At 40.0% G+C, this 25,684-nt stretch overlaps 1 protein-coding gene across 1 annotated transcript in view; it reads right to left on the bottom strand.

The window, feature by feature from the left end:
* The window catches only part of FBN1 (fibrillin 1), a 227,714-nt gene that overhangs the window by 52,078 nt on the left and 149,952 nt on the right, over positions 1–25,684 (bottom strand). Inside the window, exons 25-38 of the mRNA XM_008534321.2 lie at positions 24,215–24,442; positions 22,381–22,506; positions 22,135–22,263; positions 21,191–21,316; positions 20,963–21,088; positions 19,645–19,767; positions 18,393–18,518; positions 16,321–16,446; positions 8,534–8,656; positions 8,269–8,391; positions 6,593–6,718; positions 4,683–4,805; positions 2,819–2,941; positions 2,353–2,517 (exon numbers count right to left, since the gene is read on the bottom strand). Coding sequence (XP_008532543.1) covers positions 2,353–2,517; positions 2,819–2,941; positions 4,683–4,805; positions 6,593–6,718; positions 8,269–8,391; positions 8,534–8,656; positions 16,321–16,446; positions 18,393–18,518; positions 19,645–19,767; positions 20,963–21,088; positions 21,191–21,316; positions 22,135–22,263; positions 22,381–22,506; positions 24,215–24,442 — 1,893 coding nt within the window. The remainder of the gene's footprint in view (positions 1–2,352; positions 2,518–2,818; positions 2,942–4,682; positions 4,806–6,592; positions 6,719–8,268; positions 8,392–8,533; positions 8,657–16,320; positions 16,447–18,392; positions 18,519–19,644; positions 19,768–20,962; positions 21,089–21,190; positions 21,317–22,134; positions 22,264–22,380; positions 22,507–24,214; positions 24,443–25,684) is intronic.

Below are 25,684 nucleotides of genomic sequence, written 5' to 3'. Positions count from 1 at the left end.
GTGAGTTAATCTCTGTGTATACTTGTCATTTCCAAACGGCTTTTACTCTGTGTACCAAATGTAAGGCCACTGTCCTTGGTCTTTGAACCCTCCACCTACTCTCCTGGCCTATGTTCTTGTGAACTATTTTATTCTCTATCTCCATCATTCACTCATTCTTTCTTTTTTTTGAGAAAGATTAGCCCTGAGCTAACTACTGCCAGTCCTCCACTTTTTGCTGAGGAAGCCTGGCCCTGAGCTAACATCTGTGCCCATCTTCTACTTTATACGCGGGACGCCTACCACAGCATGGCGTGCCAAGGGGTGTCATGTGTGCACCCGGGATCCGAACTGGTGAACCCTGGGCCGCCGAGAAGTGGAACGTGTGAACTTAACCTCTGCACCACCGGGCCAGCCCCTCCATCATTATTTCTTTTTAAAGATTTTTCTTTCCCTTTTTATTTTTTAACGAACTCCTCCATTTTTATGTTTTGTTCAGCTTTACTTCCTGCGAATTACAGCTTCTCTGAATAATATTAATCAGCCTGTCTCCGAATCCCTTTCCAAACAGTCTTAGGAAAAGCTGTTCTTTCTTCATTTGCATCTTACTCCTCTCCTTAATGATTAGAGATCTTTCTTGCCCCTCTTTTCTGCCAGTGGCAATACTGATACCCCTGGCTTCCAAAACCAACTTTTCAGGGTTCCTTTGATTCCCCTCATTAATTCTGTTAATCAAGCATTTCATTCAGAAACACTTATTTTAGTGCCATACACCAGCAGTGTGATGCATATAGGAACATGCGAATAAGAATGACCCTAATCTGCTGTATCATCGTGGTGAGCATCTATAAGAATCAGTTCTTTCATAATGATCATGGTCTTCCTACATCTGATAATCCCTCTCCTAGATTTATGAAACTCTACGTATATATACACAAATGTATATATGAATGTATATATGTATATATTCCAGTTTTAGCTCTGATCCAGTGTGGGGTAGGGTGGACTTCTATTGCTTTGCTAATCATTCTTAATGAATAGAGCGGACTCCCCCACTTAAACATCTTGGTTTGCTTCTTTCAACATCAATGAAATGAATTAGCCTCCTCTTTGACTTTTACTCTCCTCCTCTTTCCGCAAACATCCACTCTTTTTAAGTCTCCTCTTTCATGTCACACCCTTCCTTCAAGGCCCAACTGAAAAATGCACAAAGTCATCACTACCCTCTGCCAATCAGAACTGACTTTTCTCTCTGAAGAGAAGAGGGAAGGAGGTGCCTGCTCAGTATCCATCCCTGTGCTGAGAGCTTTACGCAAGTGATTTCATTTAATCCTATGAGGCATTTTGTGAATGAAGAAATTCAGGATTGCTAAGTAACTTGCCCAAAGTTAGGTGGTAAGCGACAGAGTCCTAACTGGAACCAGGTGTGCTGTTTCTCTCATTCATGGCACTGTGTCTGCTCTTCTTTTTTCCTTTATGGAGGCCAACATTGAATTATAGCTTTTATGTTTGGGTCAGATTTTGCTAGACTGTACATTTTTGTAGGGCAGGATCTAGTCCAATTCATCTTTGCACACCTAAAACATATACTCTAGGTACTCAACAAACACTTTTGGAAAAAAGTGAATAAATAACCCTTCAGCAAGGAAAGAATCAATACCGATCCCAATAAACCCTATAAGCAGCAGCCACTGACCTTTGCCAAGGAAGCTACATCTGACTCTGAATCATAATACAGGGCCCACTTAGAAAACTGGGAAGACTTTTATTTATTTATTATTTTAATTGAGGTAACATTGGTTTATAACATTATATAGATTTCAGGTGTACATCATTATAATTTGACTTCTGTATGCATTACATGTCTTTTATCTTTCAAGAAGACTTATTTATGTCCTTACTGTCATATTCTAGAGCTTTCTTTCAAGTCATACCAAAGGAATGGAATAAGCTTCCATCTTACATTTGCTTAATTAATTGCTTCTCTTTCACCCAGGGACACTCAAGTCTGTCCTAAAGCTTCTGAAGCTAGTCAGTAGATGGCAAGAAGAGAGATCAATCACTGTGTCCTTGGAAGGTAAGCAATATAAGTAACCCAGCCTGGAAAGTCTTTAAAATCATGCGATCTGCTTTTCACTCAGATGGAAGCGAGATGTCACCTGCCCCACCTGGATTTTCAGTGCAAGCCAACTGGTGACTCTTTCTGGCTCCCAAATTGGGAGTAGGGTCCCTCAACAGGGCTGAAAGGATTGATCTCCCTTCTCTGATTGAAGAGTAGAGAATAGTGGCAGCTCCCTCCCTCTGTGGCTTCTGTTCTGTGGATCTAGAAAGGAGAATTGGCCTGAGACAATAAGTAGGAGGATGTCCACTTACATGTGTTCACAGGAGGGCACAGCTCACAAGGAGTACCCCAGGCTTTACCCAGAGAACAACAGCAGGAAGCCTTGGAAACACCAACTCCAATTTCATTGCTACAGGCTGTATCTCCATTGTCTCCCCGAGGTCGAACATCCAAATAGCAATTTCCAGAGCGGGTATCTATTTACCATATACAAACAAAAAAGTGTCAGGCAGATTCTTTCTACGTGAGGGTTGAAAATTCAAATCCATTTCAGAAACTGTTTCAAAACCAGAATTTACTCTTACTAAGAAAATAAAAAGTGCCCAAACATACATCCTGGGAATTTATCTATAGAAAGGGTACCTGAAAGTATAAACCAGATTTAGGAAATGTTTAAATTTTCAAATTATTACTTTTTTAAAATTTGAGAATGGAATGTTCAATGCTGCTTTAAACTAACAAACAGTATGCTTCTCTGATAAGTTTTTAAGATCTTACCAACACAGCCTACTCGAGTTGGATTCAGCTCAAAATCGGGTGGACAATCACAGGTATAGCTGCCTGGAGTGTTGACACAGTTCCCGCTGATGCATGTGGTTGGATCCAGACATTCATTAACATCTAAAACCAAACAGCAAGGGGCAGAATTATCACCCAAGCCGATGTGGGGCAGACATCACCCATAAAACAGTAGCACCGAATCTAGGGCTCCCAACAAGAATTCTTAAGAGTTACTAGTTATAACTACACTTAGAAACACAGTCTTCCACTTCTGAAATAAAACCCCTCAGGAAGGAAATATGTCATAGTCTTTGGTCTTTTTCCCCTGGAACACATTTAGCATTCAAATTTGTCATCAGAAGAAAATATAACTTTGGAACTAGGAAAAATATTCCAGTCAAGGTAACTGAAAGCAAAACACTACTGTGACCTCGGTCAACCAAAAATTCAGACACAGGTTTTAAGAAAATATATTTAATATGTGTGGCTTGTTATTTCATCAAATTAGAGCAAGATGTCCCAGGGAACCCTCAGGAGCAGGCAACTTCTGCTGCTTCCCCCACTGGGCGTGCTGCCTCGATGCAGCCAAGTGCAAGCACAGACACGTGCACTAAGCTTAGCATGTTTCTTCAAGCTCACTAAGAGTCTCTCTCCCATCCCTGATGCTGGATTGAATATTTCCCTTTCAGTTTCTATTCTAAAGCTATGTACAGAATTCCAGATATTCAGCACATGGGTTTTGGTGAATTCTAACCCTGTACAATCCTTTTGCCTGTTTTGAATACTCATGAAATACTCAAGAACAGACAAACTGATTCAGAGAGGAGACTGGAGAATGAGGATGATACCTTCTCCTCTGGTTCTCCCCCTTGGACCTGGTAGCCCTCCTGTAGGTTTCATTGCAGAAAATTCTTTTGCTCAAATTGTATGTGAACTTGGAGGGACAGGGCAGACTAACAGAAACGAAGTTAGATGGAATGATGCTGATGGTGATTTGGGGCACTGAGGAGGGGATATGAACCATGGAGAGGTAACTTCCCGAGATATGCTAGAGGCCTGGCATGGTGTCATAATAGTTTTTAGAAAAACAAAGAGACTGTGCCTGGGGACGAATACCCTATCCAGAGCAATTTCGGGGATGTGGTGGTGGTCATTATAATCTGGAGAGCCGCAGAGACATGGCTGGTTTAGGTGGCTGGAAAAATCACTTTTTTCCTGAAATCCTGAACCCAAACAGAATGGAACTTGTTTCCTCAGTTTCCTTGAATGGAAGGGTGGACTAGGATGGAGAACTTCAAAAGGCTTTCAGAGTCTTAACTCGATCTCAAAGGGAGCACAGCGATGGTCTACCAAGCGCCTATAGCTTTTCTAATTTTTTATCTTATGTTTTCAGAGAGTCCCTTGCACTACAAGAAAATGATCTACACACTAGAAATGAGTAGCTGAGTTCTACATACCATGTTCTCTGGTGACCACTGGTAGGCCAAGGGTGGGAAAGAGTGGGTATTGAAATGGAGAAGTACAGAGAGAAAACCCATGATCCCAAGGCATGGTCTTCAAAAGGAAACTCTCTGAAAATGTACCCAAGGAGAAAAGGAATGGCTGGGAAGCCTTATAGCTGGAGCCCCCTGGAACATTATTCTGTAGACATAGCTTGAATCTAAGGCTATGAACTCTGCTCCTTCAACTGTCTTCAATTGTTTCCTCTGTATCCTCACACCGAATCAGTTCCTGGTCTGAGGAAATTTATTTTGTGATTCCTAATACTTCATCTCTGCTTTTCTTTTGTGACTCTGTGAATATCCCTGGGTGGTCCCCAGGAATACCTGGGAGCAGATTTTGATGCAAATGGACGCCTTACCTGTGCAGTTCCCGCCACTTCTGTCCAGTTCATAGCCTATCTCACATTCACAGCGGAATAGGCCGGGAAGGTTGTGGCAAGTTCCAAAAACACAGATGTTTGGAAGGGAGCACTCATCGATATCTTGGGAAGGAATAAACAAGGGGAGAAATTAAATTTATTTTTTGCAAAGAAACTGCCTAACGTAATTAGGCAAGTGAAGTTATTAGGACGTGAAGAATATCTGACATCAATCTAGACGCTTCTATAGACTTTTAGATGATTTGCCATGTTAAGTTTCTCTTAGGTGAAAACTTGCTTTTTCTCACTGCCTAACACATGCCGAGCAGTGGGCTAAGCATTTTATATATATGTATCTCATTTATGGTGCTTCACACAAGCCCACATCGCTTTTGTAAAGTAAGAGCCAAACAAGCCACCGTATCTAAATTCTCTGGCTGTTCTTATCTATAGAGTCAGTATTGCAGTTGTGGGTTAAAATTTTAAGAATCACAAAGGCTTTGTGGTAACTGTTACGAGCAGTTTTATAATTCCCTCTATCCCTGGTTCTACCGTGTGTGTTTGCTGTTGTTGATGAAGATGTAAAAACTGCAGACACTTCTTCCAGGTCTCTGTCCCTGCCTCACGTTAACTTTCTGCTCCTGCAACTGACACGCGGGCACATTTCAAGCCTTGAGACTGGCTTTAAATAGCCATGACCACTCTGCCAGCGATGATTTATATTAAGAACAAACAAATAAACAAAACCTTCCCTTAAAGCATTAAGAGAAGCAACACTTTCACTGTGACTATTTATGTTACTGGAGGTGGCACAGTACCTGTTTTCCTTGGATGTTCAGAGCAACAAAAGTAAACAAGGCATTAGGCACAGGATCAAGAGCATAATCTGGTTTCTTGACTCAGAGGAATTTTATATCAAAGTCTGCATATTTAATGTAAACTGTATAAAGAACACCCAATGGTTCCACAACAAAGAAACGTATTTACATAGAACTACATGAGGGAATTAATATACATGTCACAGTTAAAGACTGGTTTTGAGTTAATGCCCTATTAGCAAGCAACGACTATTAGTTAAGACATTAATCAGGGTCTTGTTTAAATTTCTACTGTCATTCGCTATCATTTGTTTATTTCTGCTGAAATCATTTTAGTTCACTGTAGCCACTAATTCTCCTCGATGAGGGATAATGTGCTTACATTTGACAAGTGTGGGTAAAGAGAAGAATCTTGTGTTTCCTAGTGGGATCCATCCTTAGCCAACAGGCTCCCAGGACACTTCCTATCTGACCAATGCTTCTCAGCAAGACAGTCTTGTGCTGAGAGACATCATGATGCATGGCATTATCCCAAAGCGTCCTCTACTGAATGGATTTGCATGTTCCATGTTGGTGTATACTAGATATCTGGAGACCACGTGAGGCATACCCAGAACATTATTCTATATATGGAAAAGGCTATTTGGCCTGCCATTATTTTCAAGCCTTTATTTCTAGAAACCAAACCATAGCAGGGCTTAAAAACTGTGTTTCCGTATTTAAAGAGAATCCTTCAATAGGACATGATCAGGGGACCAGCATTTTGAGTTCTTTCCCCCAGCAATAGCCATAAATAGGTTACACTGAGTTAACCACACTCGGTTATCCTCTCTCTCCTACGACCAACGGGTGTCCTCTTGCTGACCATCTGGCCAAGGGGGCATGTGCAGCTTATGGGCAGAGAGCTGAGGTTTTCTCTGCATGAAGAGAAATGGTCCAGCTGGAGACCTAATGCCTCCACAAACTGCACTGACCAGGTTAGATGTGAAGCCAAAACACACCTCAGTAAAAAGAAAAAACCCATCGGGAATGTTTAAATAACCTAACCTCATCAGGCCCTGCAAGGCCCCCGGCAGCTTTGCCATCAGTTACCTTCACAGGCTTTCCCGTCAGCACTGGGCACAAAGCCCATGTCGCATTCACAGCGGTATCCTCCCGGGGCATTTAGGCACTGGCCGTTGCCACACAGATTCAGATTCTCGGAGCACTCATCAAGATCTACAGCCAGAAAGAAACACAAGTTACTCTTCCACAGGAGCTTTCCGTTTCCTCAGGTCCGACAATTTTTATAATTGTCAATTTCCTGAAGGTAGTGGTGTTTCGTCATAATTTCTATGTGACACATTTAAACTCATTTTTCTGTTTTGAATTCTCATACTGAATATTCAGTGAATAGGAGGCTGCAGAATCCTGAGTGCTAAATTATCCCCAGTGATGTAAAATGAAGAGGCTAAACGAATCACTCAAACTAAGGCTTTTTCAAGCAGTGTCATCCAGGTGTGGACACATTCATGACAGGAAATTACATGCCAGGGTTGTGCCTATTTCTCAAGTTTCAGGCTCACCTCAGATGGGCAGCAAAAGAACCAGAACAGAAACTACAGAGAAGACTAAAATAAAAATCCTAGGGGCCAGCCCCGTGGCATAGCAGTTAAGTTCGTGCATTCTGCTTTGGCAGCCTGGGGTTCGCTGGTTTGGATCCCAGGTGCAGACCTACAGGCTGCTTAACAAGCCATGCTGTGGCGGCATCCCACAAATAAAGTAGAGTAAGATGGGCACGCATGTTGGCACAGCGCCAATCTTCCTCAGCTTAAAAGAGGAGGGTTGGCAGTGGGTGTTAGCTCAGGGCCAATCTTCCTCAAAAAAAATAAATAAAATCCCTGTCTGCTTAATCTCTACCAAGTTTGTTAATCACGGGCATTAAACATCAAACACATGAACCATATATGCCTAATACATGAAACTTCCAATATTTTCTAAAAAGTGATGGGAGGTTTATGATGACAAAACTTCACAGGGTAATGCAAGAACAATTTCAAATACGATAAAACTTTCAGTGAGTTAAAAAAAATTACTTAAGTCCTAATATAAAAAGTGCTGTCTGTGCATACAAGTTCATGTAAGTATATGTATCATTTATTTATACAATCATGTTTCCAATCACATATATTAAATATGTGTAGCAGTTCATGTTAATTCTATGATTATTAGTTAGAACTGAGAAGAAAATGTCATTAATATATTGCAAAACTAGAAGTGAATGAATTCCTTACAAAACAGGAAATTCTTGCTTATACCAATGTGGGATGGCAATGATGATGGACAGTGGGAGAAAAAGATATACTATTGATCTGACCCAGAACATCTAATCCCTTTTCTTTACATAGCTGCCTACAGCAAGCCCACTCTCGGGTTTAGTATAGAAAACTTCAACAGTGAGAAATAGGCACAAAAATATAAAGGCTAAGGATTATAAAAGGAAGTGTGACTTGTTTTAAACTAATGACAGCTTACATACGGTGAAATATATATATATATATATATATCTAATAACTATATACATATATATAGTTAGCTTCTAAGGTCTCCTTAACTGACCTGGCTCCAAATTTCCATTCCACGACGACAAAGTTTCAAATAACGAATCTTTTCTGTCAAAAGTTGTCTATAATTGACCCAGCCTTCAGAAAAGAATTGATGGTCTGAGAGATGTGGGACAGCTTCTTCTCTGCCTGACATTTCCAGGGTTGTTTCCAACCTGAGCCTACCTGTACAAGTGAAGCCATCACCCGTGTATCCTTCCTTACAGAGGCAGCGGTAAGAGCCCATGGTGTTCTTGCAGTCTGCATGTTGGCTGCACATGTGGGTCCCATTGGAGCATTCGTCCAGATCTTAAGGAAAAGGTCACATCATTATGGAAAGAAAGTGTGACATTTAAAATTGATAACAGAATTTTTCTTTACAGAATTAATATTTTCATATTTATAATCTATGTAGTTCATGAGAAGCAATTTCTGTCCTTTTTCAACCCACCAGTGCACTTAATGCCATCTCCAATCCACCCGGGGCTGCAGCTACATTTGAAGCTTCCTGCTGTGTTGGTACACACGGCATGTCTGTCGCAGTTGTGTGCTCCGATTTCACATTCATTGATGTCTGGAAAAATAACCAGCGGTTTAAAAAAAGTTTAGCACAGATGTCTTTTTTGGTTTTTTTAAATAACGTAGCAATATTCAAAAGGTGACTTGCTTTCACACCTCCCAGAGTATAACATGGGTTTAGCACCCACATGTATACTCTACATATATTGAACAGCTTTAAATTTCAATTTATAAAGAAAGAACAATATGATGCTCTTTGCTATTTTTAACTTTGATTATTTTCCATTATTTTAAGTGGGTGTCCAGTCACTGCTAAACAAAATGAACCTCTTTCTAGTTGAAGACCTTAAAAAGTGAGTTGCCTAATGTTCCATGGTATTAACATTCATGGTCGTATGTTTCAATTCCCAATATTTTTATTAAGCCAACTGTAGAGTAATGGTGCACAGTGTTTTCATGTCTCATACAAAGGAATACAATGGGGATGGCATAGTGGAAAACTTTTTCAATCATATTCTATATATTAGATATGTTTTATTCTTAAATGTAAAATACTGTTATTTAATTATGCTTTATTGCTATTAAATTTTTACTTTAGGTATTGCTAATTCAAGCATTTGCAGAGAATTTTCCTTAAAGCAATGTGCAAATCATCTTTTCTCTAGCTTCTCAGAGTCCTAGCATGTTGGAGACCCAAGCCTTCTTGTATATTTCATGTAAAACTCAAATCAATCCAATGGAGATTTTCCAGCAAAAGGAGTACCAGATAAGGGTCACATTACTAAAAGACTCCAAATTCTCAAAAATTCTCCATTCTGCAAAATTCCATTTCCAAATTTGGCCAAGATTGATTCTATAACATACAACTGTTATAAAAAGAATATAAAGTATAAAGTGAAATATGTTTTGTTTCCTGTGATATTGTGATTTATAAGAAATATGTATTTGGTCTTTGTCCCCATTTCTGGTAGAGCTCCTAAAGCTCTTGAAATTTCCCAAGTGACAAGAGTGAGAAAGGTGTCTTTCATTATGTTAATGAGGTAGCTTTTGGACTGGACCCAAGGAGCAGGGCCGGTTGCCAGTTGCCAGGAGAACCAACCAAGTGATTAGGGGGTTAGAACTTTCAGTCCCACCCTCCTGATCTCCAGGGAGGGGAGAAGAATTGGAAACTGAATCAACTGCCTGTGACCAATGATTCAATCAATCACGCCCCTGTAATGGAACCTGCATAAAAACCCAAAAGGATGGGGTTCTGAGAGCTCCCAGGTTGGTGAACACGTGAGGATTCAAGGAGCATGGTGAGTTAACAGAGGGCATAGAGGCTCCGTGCCTTTTCCCCATAACTTGCCCTATGCCTCTCTTCCATTTGGCTGTTCCTAAGTTATATCCTTTTATAATTAACCAGTAACCTAATGAGTAAACTGGTTTCCTGAATTCTGTAAGTCACTCTAGCAAATTAATCAAACCCAAGGAAGGGGTAGTGGGAACTTCTGATGTATAGCCAGCCAGTCAGAGGCACAAGTCAAACCTGGACTTGCGGTTGGCATCTGAAGTAGGGACAGTCTTGTGGGACTGAGCCCCTAACCTGTGGAATCTGACACCATCACCAAGTGAACTGTAAGACACCCAGTTGGTGATCAGAATTGGAGCTGGTACCAGAATCTTACTTCCCAATTATATATTGAATTGAATTATATATCGAAAATGAATTATATATTGAAAATTAATCCATTGTATATTGAAAGATAGTCATTAACCTCATAATCAACTTTCTCATTAACTAAGAACAGGAACTCATAGATACGGATACTATGACTCTATATGGAAACCAATGTCTAACATGAAAGACCTCAATAAGGATAATGTTGGCACATGAAATGTTGCAAGAGTTTTCAGTGATCATAAAAAAGAAACTGGGCAAGCAACTTATGTTTACCCTTTCGTTTACTTAAGAAGCCTAATTAAATGATTTGAAAGCGTTTGGAAACATGCTGTTTGCCAAATTTCCATCTGAAGCTCTGAAATGGTCCTGGGATCCTTGGCTTCTCCGTCACTTCCAGAGCAAACACAAAATAAAATAATGACACTTTTCCCACAAAGATATTTTGTAATATCACTAATAATCATAAAATGAAAACATGCCTGGAAGAATGTTCTTAAAATTGCAACGTATTGTATAGGTCAATTTTAATGTAGCCTTGGTAGCCACATGACCTATTGAGTTATTAAGGCAGGTCAAGGGAGACACATACCAGGTAGCCTGAGAATTATGACTGCGAGCTTTAACAACTGAATAATTGAACACAGCACATTCCAAGGAAATGAGGAGGAAGGCCAGTCCAGGGATAAGTGTGGTAAGTAGGCACGAGAATTCAAGGAAGTAAGCCTGACCTCCCCGGCTCCCAAGCAGGGCCATCCACACTCCTTTCTTCCTCAGATAATCACTCCCCTCAGAGTTAATGCCACAAACCACCACTCTTGCAGAGTTCTGCCTTAATTTCCCTCCTTTCTTCATCACGATCTCTGAGTTAGGTAGAAACAACGAGCTTTGATTGTCTAAGTATTAAAGCTTCAAGATGTTATAGAATCAAGGAAATTTCTAAGTGGAAAGAACTTAGAATTCAACTTTCCTAATCCTCACTTTCTCAGAGGAGAAAACAGAGGTCCCCAAAGGCATGGGGACATTCGAGGGCCCTCAATGAGGGGCAGAGCCAGGACCTCCCGGAACTCAGTTTCCCTGTGCAAGGCTTGGCGCACTTTCCGTTGGGCCACAGCTGCCTAATCAAGCTGATTTCTTTAGCCACATCAGCACTTTATTCTAAGTCCTGCTTAGAAGTCCTGCTTAGAAGTCCTGCTTAGAAGTCCTGCTTTCAAACCTCAGTGAGTATTAACAGATTTATAGACATATTCACGAACCTTTTCTACTACACACAATTTTCAGAGATGATCGTAGGCTGTCAATCTAGTAATTCTGTCATCCTTTTCTTTCCAATTTTCTAAGGACCAAAGATACCTTTATTTTCATATGGATTTTTTTACGTTTCATATTTAATCTTGCATTAGGAAAACTACCATTTCTTTTTAAAAGGAGAGTCTCCTTCCTTTTTATCATTAATAATATGTTAACATAAATTTCTAATAGAAGAAAATATTTTAATGCAATGTTTTCAAGGTGAAAAGAAATTATATTTGCAGGAGGCCACATATCATAGGCTTTGGGATACCAGGAGTAACTGAGGAGGCAAGATTCAATTCTCCATTTCATGACTATTTGTAGAAGTCATCATCTCAATGCTTTACACTCTCAGTATATAACAAGTGAATTAGAAAGACTTAGTCATAAAGTGTAAAAAGCATCTCTGAATAAAAGGTTTTTGCATGAGTGTGTGCATGTGCGTGCATGTGCCAACTATTATTCATTAATTGTTTCCATGGCAGACTTGGGCCTAAGACTGCACCTCATTATAAAAGCAAACAGGAGGGGAAACTGAGCCATAAGGAAAACAAGCAAACAAAAACACTGTATTCACTCTACTCTTCAATTATGTGAAGGAAACATAGCACATGTTTGCCAAGAACATCTCTTTCTGTACAAATGTTCTCTTTCCCCCACAAGTTTGCTCCAGACAGAAAATTCCTTTTTAAGATTAAGAATAAGCACAAGCCAAGAAAAGCAAAGAAATTCAAATTTAGGGCTGACACTGCAACCTCCTTAACCTCACCAAAGCTCCCTCACAAAGACTCAAAGGTCCTATTTGCACAGCTCTCTTGAAGGGCAAGGGCGTGGTCTGAGCAGACCCCACGCACAGGTTCTTGGTTTGTTCCACTGAGTCTGACATTTGAGTAAGGACTGTGTTCTGAGCTGCTCTGGTCTCCTCCGACAGTCATACAGGGAGAGGCTGTGTCACCCACACAAACACCTGCCTGCCGGCCATCTGGGCGTCAGTCATGTGGACCCTACTCCTGCAGAGCTGGCACACTGTGAGATGTCCTTGATTGGGCATTGGGGAAGAGGGCCTTGGAGTGGCCAAACACGAAGGCTACTTAGATTTCTTAATTTGGATCCCAATTTGAGCCAAGACTATTGAAATGAACACCCACGGAGTTTTCACAGGCTGACAGCCAGCAGAGGATAATTAGCAGTGATAAGAAGCTGGAAGGAAATGGGTGCACGTTCTCACTGAGTGCTGGTCGTTTTGAAGCATATGATTCTCTCTCATGGACTAAGACTTACCAGCAACATTTCTCATGTGAAAAGAGGCAGATAGTTTGAGAAATGGAATTATTTAACCTGCTATTTTAACTGAAAACAATTCTGATTTTAATGGTATACCTTACTCACTAAGTGACCGAGTGGGCACATGATGGGAAGTAGGTTCTTACAAATTAGTTTGTGAAAACCAGGACCCACCAAGGATGGCACCTAGCTGCAACCTAGTTTTTCTTCTTCTCATTTGCTGTCTAATTTCAATTATGAAGAATGAGAAGCAGAAGCCTTCTATGTAGGCCACAGAATAGCAGTAATCCAGCCCCCTTAAGCCAAGGATAAAAGAGCTGTGTTACAGATTTCAAGCAAATGTACATTCTCCCTCCATTAAATCGAATAGTCCCCTCAGTAATACCCATGCTTTGGACAAAGCTTAAGGAGAAAAAAGAAACCCTTAACATCTGTGTGGGCTGGGAATGTAAGTCAGTGGGTGGATTCTGAACACTGCTAAAGTGATTGGGAGAAAAAAAACATGTTTATTTGTTAAAATGGAAACAATCAGTAATGACAAGGGAGCTGAAATTTTTAGACAAAGCTGTAATGGAACCCAGAGGACAATTTTTCAGTTCTCATGAAACAAAGTGCCTCACTATGAAATAGTATACATATTTTATTAATTCCTTTACAGGAATTCCTTTACAGGAATTATAAAAATATTTATATAACATTTTAAACTCATTTAAGAAACACCTATATGTATATTATACATATTATGTATATACATATTATATATGTGTAGAAACGTATGTAGATATATTTATTTTGTCTGTCATCAAAACATAGCTCCAGATCTGTTCTTCACTGTTATTTGTTGTGTGGCTTGCTTATCCCATTAGGCAAGATACATATCTCTATTTACAGTAGTTGCCTGGGACATTATAAACACTTGTCTTTAACACGACTATCACCAAGGTAACCTGACGATATTCGAAGTTGTAAAGGACACTAGTTTTAAACTAAAAGCAGGCTAAAGGAGCCCTAGTTACATGGGATTGAAAAAACATTTTGGCTCAGATTTTTAAAAACTCGTTTTTAAGTATACCAAACTTGCTGCCAATTCCTGTTTATGTAAGTCATTTCCAATCAAATGTGATACCCTTGGTTGTTAATAGCAGTCTTTGCAGGGCCCTCTTTCTCTTCCTTCCCTAATGTACCCCTCCTTTCACACATCCCTGCAGGGCTGCTCACCTAAGGGGAACACTTGTGTAAGTACAGAGCACCCTGCTGATTTCTTCAAGCTCGCCAACCAGCGGAAGAACTAGCAGTCAAATCCAGAGTTCTACTCCTTTACAAGAGAATATCCCATGCCATGCTACTATGATATCAAAGGGGCCGTGAAACTCGAATTTCCTCCCTACAGTGCCAGCTGGGTTTTTTGAAACTGCAAAATCATTTCAGGCTACAATTTAAAAGTGGGGGGACGTGGCCCTTGGGAAGGAGTAGAGTACTTCTTGGACTTCAAATCTACGTTTCTGTTCATGTGTTACTAAAAAGACTGCAGTGCTTAACATAAAACTGGTGTCATCTCATCCAACATGGAGCGCACAGCTTTCATCACCACAATCTTAGTTATCTGTGCAAATTCAATTATGAAAACCAAGCCCTTTAATATACAGAGTAAGATTTTCCTCTTTAAACTGATTTCAAGCATGTATCAGTAAATACTAGTATAGAATTTTGCTAGACTAGAAGTTATGTCTTTAATTAAAATGGCTTCTAGACACTGTGTCTATATGTCTTATTCTATAATGACAATAACAGCTACTATTTATTAACCAGTTACTGCATGCCAAGCACTCTGCCAAGGGCATTATATACATAATATCTTATTTACCTCAAATGATATTAATATTGCATGAAAATATAAGCTTTCTTCATGGTAAAAGGCCTAAAACAATCAGCCTTTCCACATGCCTCTGTTAGCTGGAATTTGGAGCATGAAATTCTAAAGATCCTATTCTCATAGGGCATGAAGACTGTCCCATTAGATTAACTTCTCCCTTCAGAAGCACCTCAGTTCTCTGGGTTGAATTTCAGTGAGTTCAACTGAGCCAAACAATGGTCTTAGCCTCTATTAGGTAAAATGCAATACAGAACTGTCCCACCTTCCCCTTCATTACTGCCAGACCACCACTCCTTACCCCAAGTCCTATATTTATATTGGAAGCTAAAAATAAAGCTCGAACCATAGGCATACTGAGCTAAGCATCATTTGTACCCCAGAGACCACAGGGGGAGTTGAGATTTTAAATACTGTGCCATTTATCAGAAGGAACCCCTAGCTATGCTTCATATGAAGAGTAACACAGTGAGCATGAAAGCATTCTAGCTGCATGCTTCTTTTTATAATTTGGCTAGAATCTGTCATTTTTGAACCAACAATAATATTACTGGTGTTATCCTATATATCTATAAATTTGAAACTTAGCAGTATTGGAGAGTTTGAAATAATAATAAATATACTGGGGGGCTTTCTTGAAAAATGTTGATATAATTAAGAAAAGGATCTATACATTTACCACACTGCCAACCTGCAAATATTTTAATGTTCGTTTGAAGTCACAAGGGCTTGCCAAACTGGCTTTTGTAATTAAAGTTTGCTATTTGTAAAGAAATTATGCAGTTTCCTAATTCAAGCTCACCATGGTCTCCATTATGTTTTAAATTTTGTTATATGCCATAATCCGTTATATTACTATAAATAACTACAGTAAAACTTTATTATACTATTTCACATACTTAACATCATTGCCTCAAGTTTTGAAATACCAACTCAACTCTTGAAAACAAGATCATTCACACAGAGTGACTTCTTTTATTTGACATTTAATAGAATAATCTCCTACAAGTATCGTGAAAAGATTTTCTTCTGTGCTATTGGTATTAGACAAAATTACAAATGGCTTAATTATCACTTCACAAGATTTGCAAAGTCCCAAGAATAAAGACTTATTTGGGCTAAAGCAACTCAATACATCAAAAGCATGCTAGTTTAAGGGACTGGAAGACTGATGAGAATTGATGAAATGTATAAATTGTAGGATGGGTTTCCTTAGAAAGCAACCTCAGTTATAAAACTTTAAATGAAGTGTTGGCAACCGAGGCTGTTGGGAAAGGCTGCTTTCAGATAGGGATATGAATGTTTGGTAATTAGCATGTTAATTACCTTGATTTTAACCTCATAAAAATGTGATATTTATAGTGCTATTTGGCATGGTAATTTATCCATTATGCCTTTTTTTCATAGATAAAGGAAAAAACCCTCAGCTTAGATCTGATTCAAAGTAAGACAAACTTCAAAGGACTACAGGCTAAGTTAATTAAAAATACTATACAAAAATCTGTATCGTACAACTAAAATGTTAATGGTTTAAAAACTTGTACTAATCTATAATTATGGTAGTGGTCTCTTAACCACTTCATGTTTTATGGTTCAATTTGAAAACACATACCTGTACAGCCAGTTTTTCCTTTTTTGCCTGAATATCCCATATCACAGTGGCAGATAAATGAGCCCTTGGTGTTTTCACAGGTTCCACTTAGGCAGATATTCGGATTCAGGTCACATTCATTGACATCTGCAAAATATAGATATTATTAATACATACAGCCATTTGTTTGATATCATTGAAAACTTTTTCCCTGAGATAAGACAACTATGACAAATAAATTAGAAAGAGCGAAATGTTTTCACTCAAAAGAAAATTATCATACTTACCCAGAGCTCAATTCACATTTGCTTCCTGTATTGCACACTAACCATGTAGACTGGCTTTTTATCTGGCCCATAAGCAAGAGGTCCAGTAATCAACTGAACTGTGACTCTAGGCTGCTCGTGCCTGTCTATGTGACAGTCTAGAAAACTTTTTAAAACAGCATATACTGTTGCAAGATGAAACTTTTAATTCAGTCTGCGTGATGCCAGCATTTTAGTTCCCATATTTTAAAAGAAAGGATGGATGAACTAGTGTTCTTAGTGCAGGCAGTTACAAACTTTACTTCTTTCCAAAATTAAAAATTATCTATTTTTTTATGATATTCACTTTAATTTCTAGGACTTCACAAATATTTCCTAAGAGTTTTCCAAAGATATAAATGTGATACAACTTAAGTATTTCCAATTCTAGACTCTTGCTTTTAGCCAAGATGGAGTAATAGGGACAGAATTTACCTTCCTACCTGAAACAACAACAAAAGGACAATATAGGCAACAAAAAACAAGAAGAGAAAATAAACAAGATGCGTACTATGAATGCCTCCATATTACTGTGTAGGGAGAGTTTTAAGGTCATGGCAGAGGGAGGTGGGTGACAGATGGAACCAGACAGTTCCCTGAGTTGAGGAGATGAAGCTGGAAGTCCTGAAAGGCAAGATATCTAGAGTTCATAGGGCAGAGTTAAGGACAGAAAAGAGACGTACAGAGAGAGAGAGAGCTCCAGAGAGCCCCAGAGATCTATCAGATGAGTAGTGATCAGGGCATTCATGTAAGGAAACTACTAGAAGCTGAAGGAAGTTCTACCCAAAAGAATTGGAGGAAACAATTATCAGAGTTCAAAGAAGGCCCGGAATTGTGCCAGTTCCTACCAGCCATACTGGAAAACCTCATAATTCACAGAGAACTGGGTAGAATATCCAGAAGGGCACTCAGTAATGGAGCAAAATTAGCCCTAGACTAACTGCTGCTTAAAGGCTTAAAAGCAAGACTTTGAAAAGATCAATCTGTTTCCAAATAACTAACTATGTTCCAGCAGAAAGCTCAAGAGTATTTCTAGGAATATAAAAATATTCAGCACCTAGTAAGGCAAAATTTACAATGTCTGGCATCCAATCAAAAACTATCACACATTCAATGAAGCAGGAAAATATGACTTATAATGAGGAGGAAAGTCAATTTATTGAAATAACTCAGAATTAACACAGATGATAGAATTAGTAGACAAGGACATTAAAGCAGTTACTATAATTGTATTACATGTGTTCAGAAAGCTAGAGGAATGATTGGACATGTTAAGTAGAATGTGAAAAAAAGACCCAAATCCAACTTTTAGAGATGAATACTATAATGTCTGAGATTAAAAATATACTGAATGAAATTAAAGGCAGATTAGATATTGGAGAAGAAAGGTTTAACAAATTTGAAGACACAGCAATAGGAGCTTTCCAAAACGAATAGACTTAATTCTAGAATTCACTGAATTCTTGTCAGAAATAAATTTTGCTGGCCTTTGGTCAAAGATTTTAAAAGCCTAAACTCTAGGCAGAGCAGAAGCAGGGTTAAGTGGACAGAAATACTACATACACATAAAAGAAATGCCATCTGGAGTTGACCAATGTTTAGCTCAGTCCATATGACATATCTGACATCACATCACAGTCACAAGAAAGTTGCACTTTGGAATGTTAGCGCTATGCCCCTAAATATCCTTACTTCTCCCAAAGGATCTGTCTGTCAACTACTCAAACTAATCTTTATGTATTTGTAAATAACCAAAAAAAATTGGAAAATTCTGTCTTTTTTGCTTACCAACACAAGTCTTCATGTCTTCAGATGCCATGAATCCATCATAACACAAGCATCTGTATTCTCCAGGTATGTTTGTACACTGACCGCCATCACAGATATTGGGGTTATCTTCACACTCATCAATGTCTGCAGAGAATAAAACCGACAACGGCATGTTGTTGATATTGGTTCTATTATTCATTGATGAAAAAGTTAACCAACCCAAGTCAACTAAAGATTCTCATAAGACTACTAGTTCTCAAATCCAGATGAAGCTTTACCCTATCAGGTTATCCTGGGTAAAAAAGGTGAGAACCATTTTCAAGATTCATAGCATACTGTTCAGGATCGAGGTTCACACCCATTTAAATGTTCATCATTTAATTAGAACTTTTATCTCTGATATAAATTTATCATTCAAAAATGATTGTGAATCTTCTTTTTCTAATTGCCAAATTTAAATGCCTAAGGTCTATCATCTTCTGTTTTACTCACATGTTAAGGTAAAACTTGCTTGAAATAAGCATATCTACTTAGACGTATTTTTAGTAAAAATATCTATTTTCAACATTTAATTTTTATAGCCAAATTTATATACAGGACTTTTTAGGGAGATTTTTCTAGGTCTGATAAAATAATTTTGTTTCCTAAACCTAAGTTCTCTTCTCAACCCGAGTCAAAATCAAAACCTATATCACTCACCTCGTTTCCCATCTCTAGCTGGCTACGTGGCTCTTGTAGCCCAGTGTGATACAACAGGAAGCATAAATTAGACCAGAGGTTCTCAAATTTACCTTGCAACCAAAATCACTGGGAGGGCACGTGAAAACAGATTATTGGGATCCACCCCCAGGAGTTTCTGATTCAGCAGGTCTGGGGTGAGGCCTGAATTCTGCATTTATAACACATTCTCAGATGATACTGATTCTGCTGGTCCAGGGAACACACCCTGGGGAGGACTGAAGTAGGCCAAAACAAAAGATTCTTCAAAGTTCTGATCAATGAAGAAAATGTATTTTATACTCCATTTATTGAGCATGTGCCAGGTACTATGCTGAGTGCTGTATACACTCCTCCACACAGGCAATCTGAACCCCATCTTATAGATGAGGCATCTGATGCCAAGGATCTAAATCAAGGACACACAGCTAAAGTATGTGACAAAACAAAGATCTGAACTCAGGACTGTCTGACTCCCAAGCCTGGGCCCTGAACCACTCCTACAAAGGGACCTGTTACTGAGAGATTTCACAGGTGCCTAAAACCTACTTACCGGTGCACGACCTCTGGTCAGGCATTAGTGCGAATCCTGGCTGACAGCTACATTCATAGCTGCCTTCAGAGTTTGTACAGAAGGTCTCGCAACCACCGTTCATTATACTGCATTCATCAATGTCTAAGAAAAAGGAAAACAGTATCACATTCCTCTGTGTTTATGATCGTGGCACATGTTTAAAGTTTCCAGGGATGGGTCAAGAAAACAAACAAAGAGTATACAAAATTTAAAAAAGCATCCTAGGGCAAATGGAAGTCACTGCATTGTTTGGTTCCTTCAACAAATATTAACTACATACCTACTATGTGCTAGAGATGAGAATCTAATAGTGAATGAGATCAACACTATCCCTACTGTCATAATGCCTCAGCCAGGGAATTAGATGAACAATTAAGTACACAATGGTGTGCCACATGCAATGTAGAAGTGCTAGGTGTTAGGAGAACATAGCCCAGTTACGACAATGGGCACATAGGTGAAATTCTCTGGGTCATGGATTCAGTTATAAACTTGACATTCAGTTTGATTGATGAGGTTCCAACCCTTTTAAAGGACTTGAGTTAGAGTTCTGAGTTGTCATGGGCCATGTTTCAGAAGAATTTGGGCCGATTTATGATTTTGGGTGGAAACCATGTGAGATCCGGCAGTTCTACACAGGGTACACCACGCCCAACCAGGCCCAACCTGGCAGTTTCCACAAAGTTTCACTTTGACTTCGGGCACAGAGCTTTCTGTGCCACTCTTCCCAGCACCACTAAACCTACCGAAGACCAGCCACAAAGAAAAACGTTTGTCCCTCAAAACCGCACGTTTAAGGAATGCCAGACCTGGCCTCTATTTCAACGTAAGATGTGAACATAGCATGGTCTTCTTCCCAATAATTCTTCTTTGAAATCTTTCAGCTGATCAAAACTAAGGGTAGAGACTGCACCCTATACTTTTTGTCATTTTCACGGCACACACCATTCTTCGTTTACTTCAGGTGGTCTGTAATCACTTGCTGATCTGCCTGGGTATGCGTGTGTATAAACAATGCATGTGCTACTGTTCACTATGCAAAGTAGCGTGGGTCAAATTATACTTGCTAGAGCTAGAATATTCTATATCCTGAATTTAACTGGTTCTTTAAACAGACAAGGGAGGTGAGATCCATAGAGCATGAGCTACCATGAGAAGAATTTTACTTACAGGAAAGCAAGAAAGATTAAGTAAAAATAACTAGTGATGGAAACAGAACTCCGAGGACATGGCTTGAGTATTTTAGAAAGAGACTGAATAAAATAAAACATAAAATAACATAATATATAGAACTTACCAACACAAAACAGCCTGTCGGGAGTTGAATGATAGCCAGGGTTGCAGGCGCACTGATACTTCCCGATGAGGTTCACACAGCGGCCATGGGGGCAGAGGTGCGCGCTCAGCTCACACTCGTTGATGTCTGTTTACAAAACAGAAATAGCAAACGTCCAGCCATAAGCTTCTGACTCTGGCAGGATGTGGGTCGAATAACTGACTAAAAGTAAGTGAACTTCCTCCTTACCTATACATGCTGAGATGTTGGGGGACAGCTGATGACCAGCAGGACATTCACAGCGGTAACTTCCCTCGGTGTTTAGGCAAACGCCTCCTCGGCATAGGAGAGGATCTCTCTGACACTCATCGATATCTGCAAAACAGAAATGACCCGTGCTGAAGATGTTGGTGGTGTCCTGCTCAGGTCCCCATGACCCGGCCAGTGCACTCATTACCCAGTTGCTGGGAGTCCTGGCTGCGAATGGCTCACAGGCTCCCTTCTCGGAGAACTGCTGTCCACTTCACTCAGAAACACCTGGGAGGTGAGAGGTTAAACCTCCCTCCCATGCTGTGGGCTGCCCATGGCCAATAAGTGACTGAACTGACATGAGAGTATAATATCCTGGCCGCCTGGCCTCAAGGTGGGACAACTCTCCCCATTCACCCTCCAAGTCCCCTGTGGGATCAGGTTAAGGCTGAAATGCAGCTGAACTCTTGGCTTCTCTTCTTCCCCTGCCCTAAGCTGCTTCTCTCACTTTCTTACAGGTTCCTCCTGAGAGCACTCTCTCAAAATAAAAACCCTATCTCAGGCTTGTTTCTAGGGAACTTGATCTAATGCATCCACCTTAATCAATCTCCTTTGCCAGAAATGTTGGAGAGAAACTTTATAATGTGACCCCTAAAATGGCTTATGTTTGAATTGTTCTCTCTCCCCTGGGGTGTCTATACCAGGTGTTAAACTTACTTCTTAGGGACCCATAACTGGTGTCTGAGCCAGCTACCACCCCACAGCATGAATTCCCTCATTCTTTCCACATGTCAGTCTCCCTCTGCCACAGACAGATTCCTGACTCACTGGTCAAGAGACGAGTGCACTGGTGGAGCAGGAAGAACCTGGGACATAGGCTATGAGTCATCAAAGCTTCTTGGAATCCTTTCTTCCCTGTGCTGATGAAATGGTCACACACTTACCCATGCAGTTCTTCATCATCATGAACCCACTTTCATAGCCTTCGTCACACTTGCATTCAAAGTCCCCTGGGGTGTTCACGCACTGGCCTCGGCCACAGAGGTCGGGAGATATGCGGCATTCATCAATGTCTGCACAAAAGCAGCAAGTGGCAGCAAATGAGGATCAGGACAGCTTTAATTCTTGTGGCAACATGTTACAGATGAAGAGATCTATATTGTCTCTCCAAGGTGAGCCCCTTCACTGACCTGTGCAGTTCCTTTCTTCAGAATCAAGAGCAAAGCCACTGTCACACCTGCACTTAAAGCTGCCGATGGTGTTTCTGCACTTGCCGTGGGTGCAGAGGCTGGGAATCATCTTGCACTCATTGATATCTTCAAGAAAAATAAAACACACAAAAAATTCATGAGCAACCAATTGGGAGGTCTCAATGCCCACCATTTAAATCCAGGAAGTTAGAAGGTCTTGATTTAAGGCCTTGGTAATAGCTATTTTAAAGAATCTGTGATGATCCATGAGAAATAAGACTTTGTAAACATTTCTAGTCTTTTAAACGTCTACATTTTAGAACGCATTATTAGATAAGTAAAGAGTGTCTTTATGCGGACTTCTAGAGCCCAGCACACTGCCTGATACACACTGAACACTTAACTTCTGCTGAATACACGAGAGCTTTTCTAAACCACTAGTGTCTATACTTAAAGCATGTAGAAGACGATTGGAACATATTGTTCACAGCAACTAACTGTGTGTATAGCGGAATGAGATATTCACTTATTCGTTTTGGATATACCTAAATAAGAATTTCGAAGATTTCATTTATAGTTTAATTATTTGCAAACAATGGATACTACATAAAATATTTTCTTAAATAATGTCTACTGTTTTAAAATATTTTCTCAATTAATTTTAAGGTTTCACTAATATAATGAAGAGTTTCCTGTATACTAAGAGAGTGCATACGTAACATGTGATCTGAGATTCCTCTTCCAGAAGCTTTTCCAAAGCAAGACCTAAAGCTCAAGAAATACAAGTTCATTTCTAAAAAATGTCATGAGAGCTAGAGCTGGCAGATTAAATCTGAAGGACATGAAGTCCCTCTGTGGCAATGGATTGCCACAGCCTTTGGAAGCAAATCATTCAAGCTCCTTTGAATTTACTTAAGAGACATTTAAGAGGGCCTTCTAGAAGCTGTCTCTCTAGACAGTACAATTTTAACCCCCTGGGCTTCTAGGACCAAATGCTCAGTAGAAAAACAGGTCTACACTTTTTAATATAAAGATAATTAAGTGATATTTATATACTCATTTTCCATTTCTATAGGTTGATTTAGTTATGAAGTATCATAACTAGGTCTAGACACAATGGGCAACCAACACAAAACTATACCAGGAACATAAGCTGGGCCTTTCTGAATAATTGGAATTCTGAGTAACCAATTCTGATTTTTCCATACGCTGAAGTAAACAAGTTCCGTATCGTATGTAAAAAGTTAACTCAATTTTGGAATTAGGTTAAATCTGTAACTTCTTATTTTTTACATGGATTTTAGATTATAGCATAATAAAATAATATTTTAAATATCCTAAGCCGCTGGAGCGTGTCTGCCACAGGAATTAATTTTGCTGTATTTGTACAAAGAAGACCTGCCACTGGGTTTCGCACGCCATTCACTCTCCCATGTCCACACTCAGGTGGGCCACAGTGGCACAGATGCTTCAAGTCAGCAGACAAGAGAGTGTGTCAAACGGCTTTAGCAGACGGCATAAAAATTTCCCAAAAAGGTTTTCCTTTCATTTACATTTAGCTTAGGATAATATTAAAATCTACTTTAACAATTAATAATGACGATGGGGGAGGGAAGTGATTTCAGGAAGTCCTGAAATGTAGAAAAATAAAAATCTGTTATAGGTGAACATTTTGCTATTTAGGATTCAGAAAGCAAAGAATGCATACTGAGATGATCAAGGGCTGACCACATGGATGTTATTCATTGTAATTCTGTTAGTAGAACTCTGGGCTCCCAAAAATGCATCCTGTGGATCTACAAAGAAGAGCAGTCGACCACTGAAACCACCGTACCTTTGAAGAAAGGCTTTCCGTTTGTAATTTCTTTTGTGGCGAATCCGGGTCCTCTGGGACAGAGCTCCTCATACTCAGGTGTGTTTCTTACAGGACACTCCTCACATTCCTCAGTACCCCAGGCTGCCCCGACAGAGCAGCAGCAGGCGTCCATGCGGTGGCGGCCAGCAATGGGCAGAGTGCACTCCTCGTCCTCGTACCTCAGGAAGCAGGTTTCCAGGCGGATATCTGCCAGAGGGAACGGAGGGAGGCTGAGGAGAGCTACGCTGTTTGCACTTCCCCAAACTGCCAATATTGTGTTAGGCAAAGTGCAATACACATAATAATTCGCTATATACCTATTGACTAGAATTCAATTTTTTCCTCAAAATGACCTTAGGCTTTGTGGTGGATATTCTCGCCTAATAAAGACTCTCTTCTCTTTGGCAGCTCATATTTACTTGCACCTCTTATTTGTGGAAAGTTTCTTTTCAACTTTAGGCATCTTCTGATATTGCTACATAAGGACAATATTCTGAGGAACCCTGCCACGCTCTTTTGGGAGATGTTTTCTCCCTGTACAGACTGTGACTATTACCACTGCATGCACTCCATGATATCTTGGAGTCTCCTCTCTAGCGAAAATCAAACTGCAGTCTCTGTTGTTGGAGAACATCTGAGCTAGTCCAGCAGCTTTTCCTTGGATCCACTTCATTTCTGGAGAGGTGGAATGTTAACTCTGAAATGAGGACTGCCCTACTTGAGATTAGAGAGGAAAAACAGCACAGAAAAGCCATTCACTCGTCTTCTCAAGTATGTCTTTCACTCAACATGTGCTTGTTTGCATATTCTTCTGGATACACATGGGAGCCTGAGCTTACTTTACTGGTAGAAAACTTCTGAAGCCTTCTGGGCAAGTTTACATTCAGGTTGCCTATATTAAGATGGATACCTTTTTGTGTGTGTGTGAGGAAGATTGTTCCCGAGTTAACATCTGTGCCAATCTTCCTCTATTTTTTGTATGTGGGATGCCACCACAGCCTGGCTTGACGAGTGGTGTGTAGGTACACACCCAAGATTCAAACCTGCGAACCCTGGGCTGCTGAAGCGGAGTGTGAGAACCCAACCACTATGCCACTGGGCAGGCCCCAAGATGGATACTTTTTAACCGAATTCCTTTTTTTTTTCTTTTGAGGAAGATTAGCCCTGAGCTAACATCTGTGGCCAATCCTCCTCTTTTTGCTGAGGAAGACTGGCCCTGAGCTAACATCCATGCCCATCTTCCTCTACTTTATATGTGGGACGCCTACCACAGCATGGTCTGACAAGCGATGCCATGTCCGCACCCGGGATCCGAACCAGCAAACCCCGGGCCACCAAATCGGAACGTGCGAACTTAACCACTGTGCCACCAGGCCGGCCCCTAAATGAATTCCTAATTAAACATTGAAGCATCTTTCAACTGGAGAACTTGGAAGAAGGTTCTCATTA

This window comes from Equus przewalskii, chromosome 1, assembly GCF_037783145.1.
Source record: "Equus przewalskii isolate Varuska chromosome 1, EquPr2, whole genome shotgun sequence".
Taxonomy (NCBI): Eukaryota; Metazoa; Chordata; class Mammalia; order Perissodactyla; family Equidae; genus Equus; species Equus przewalskii.
The sequence above is the reverse complement of the archived record's forward strand: the minus strand, read 5'-3'. Positions and strand labels throughout refer to the sequence as shown.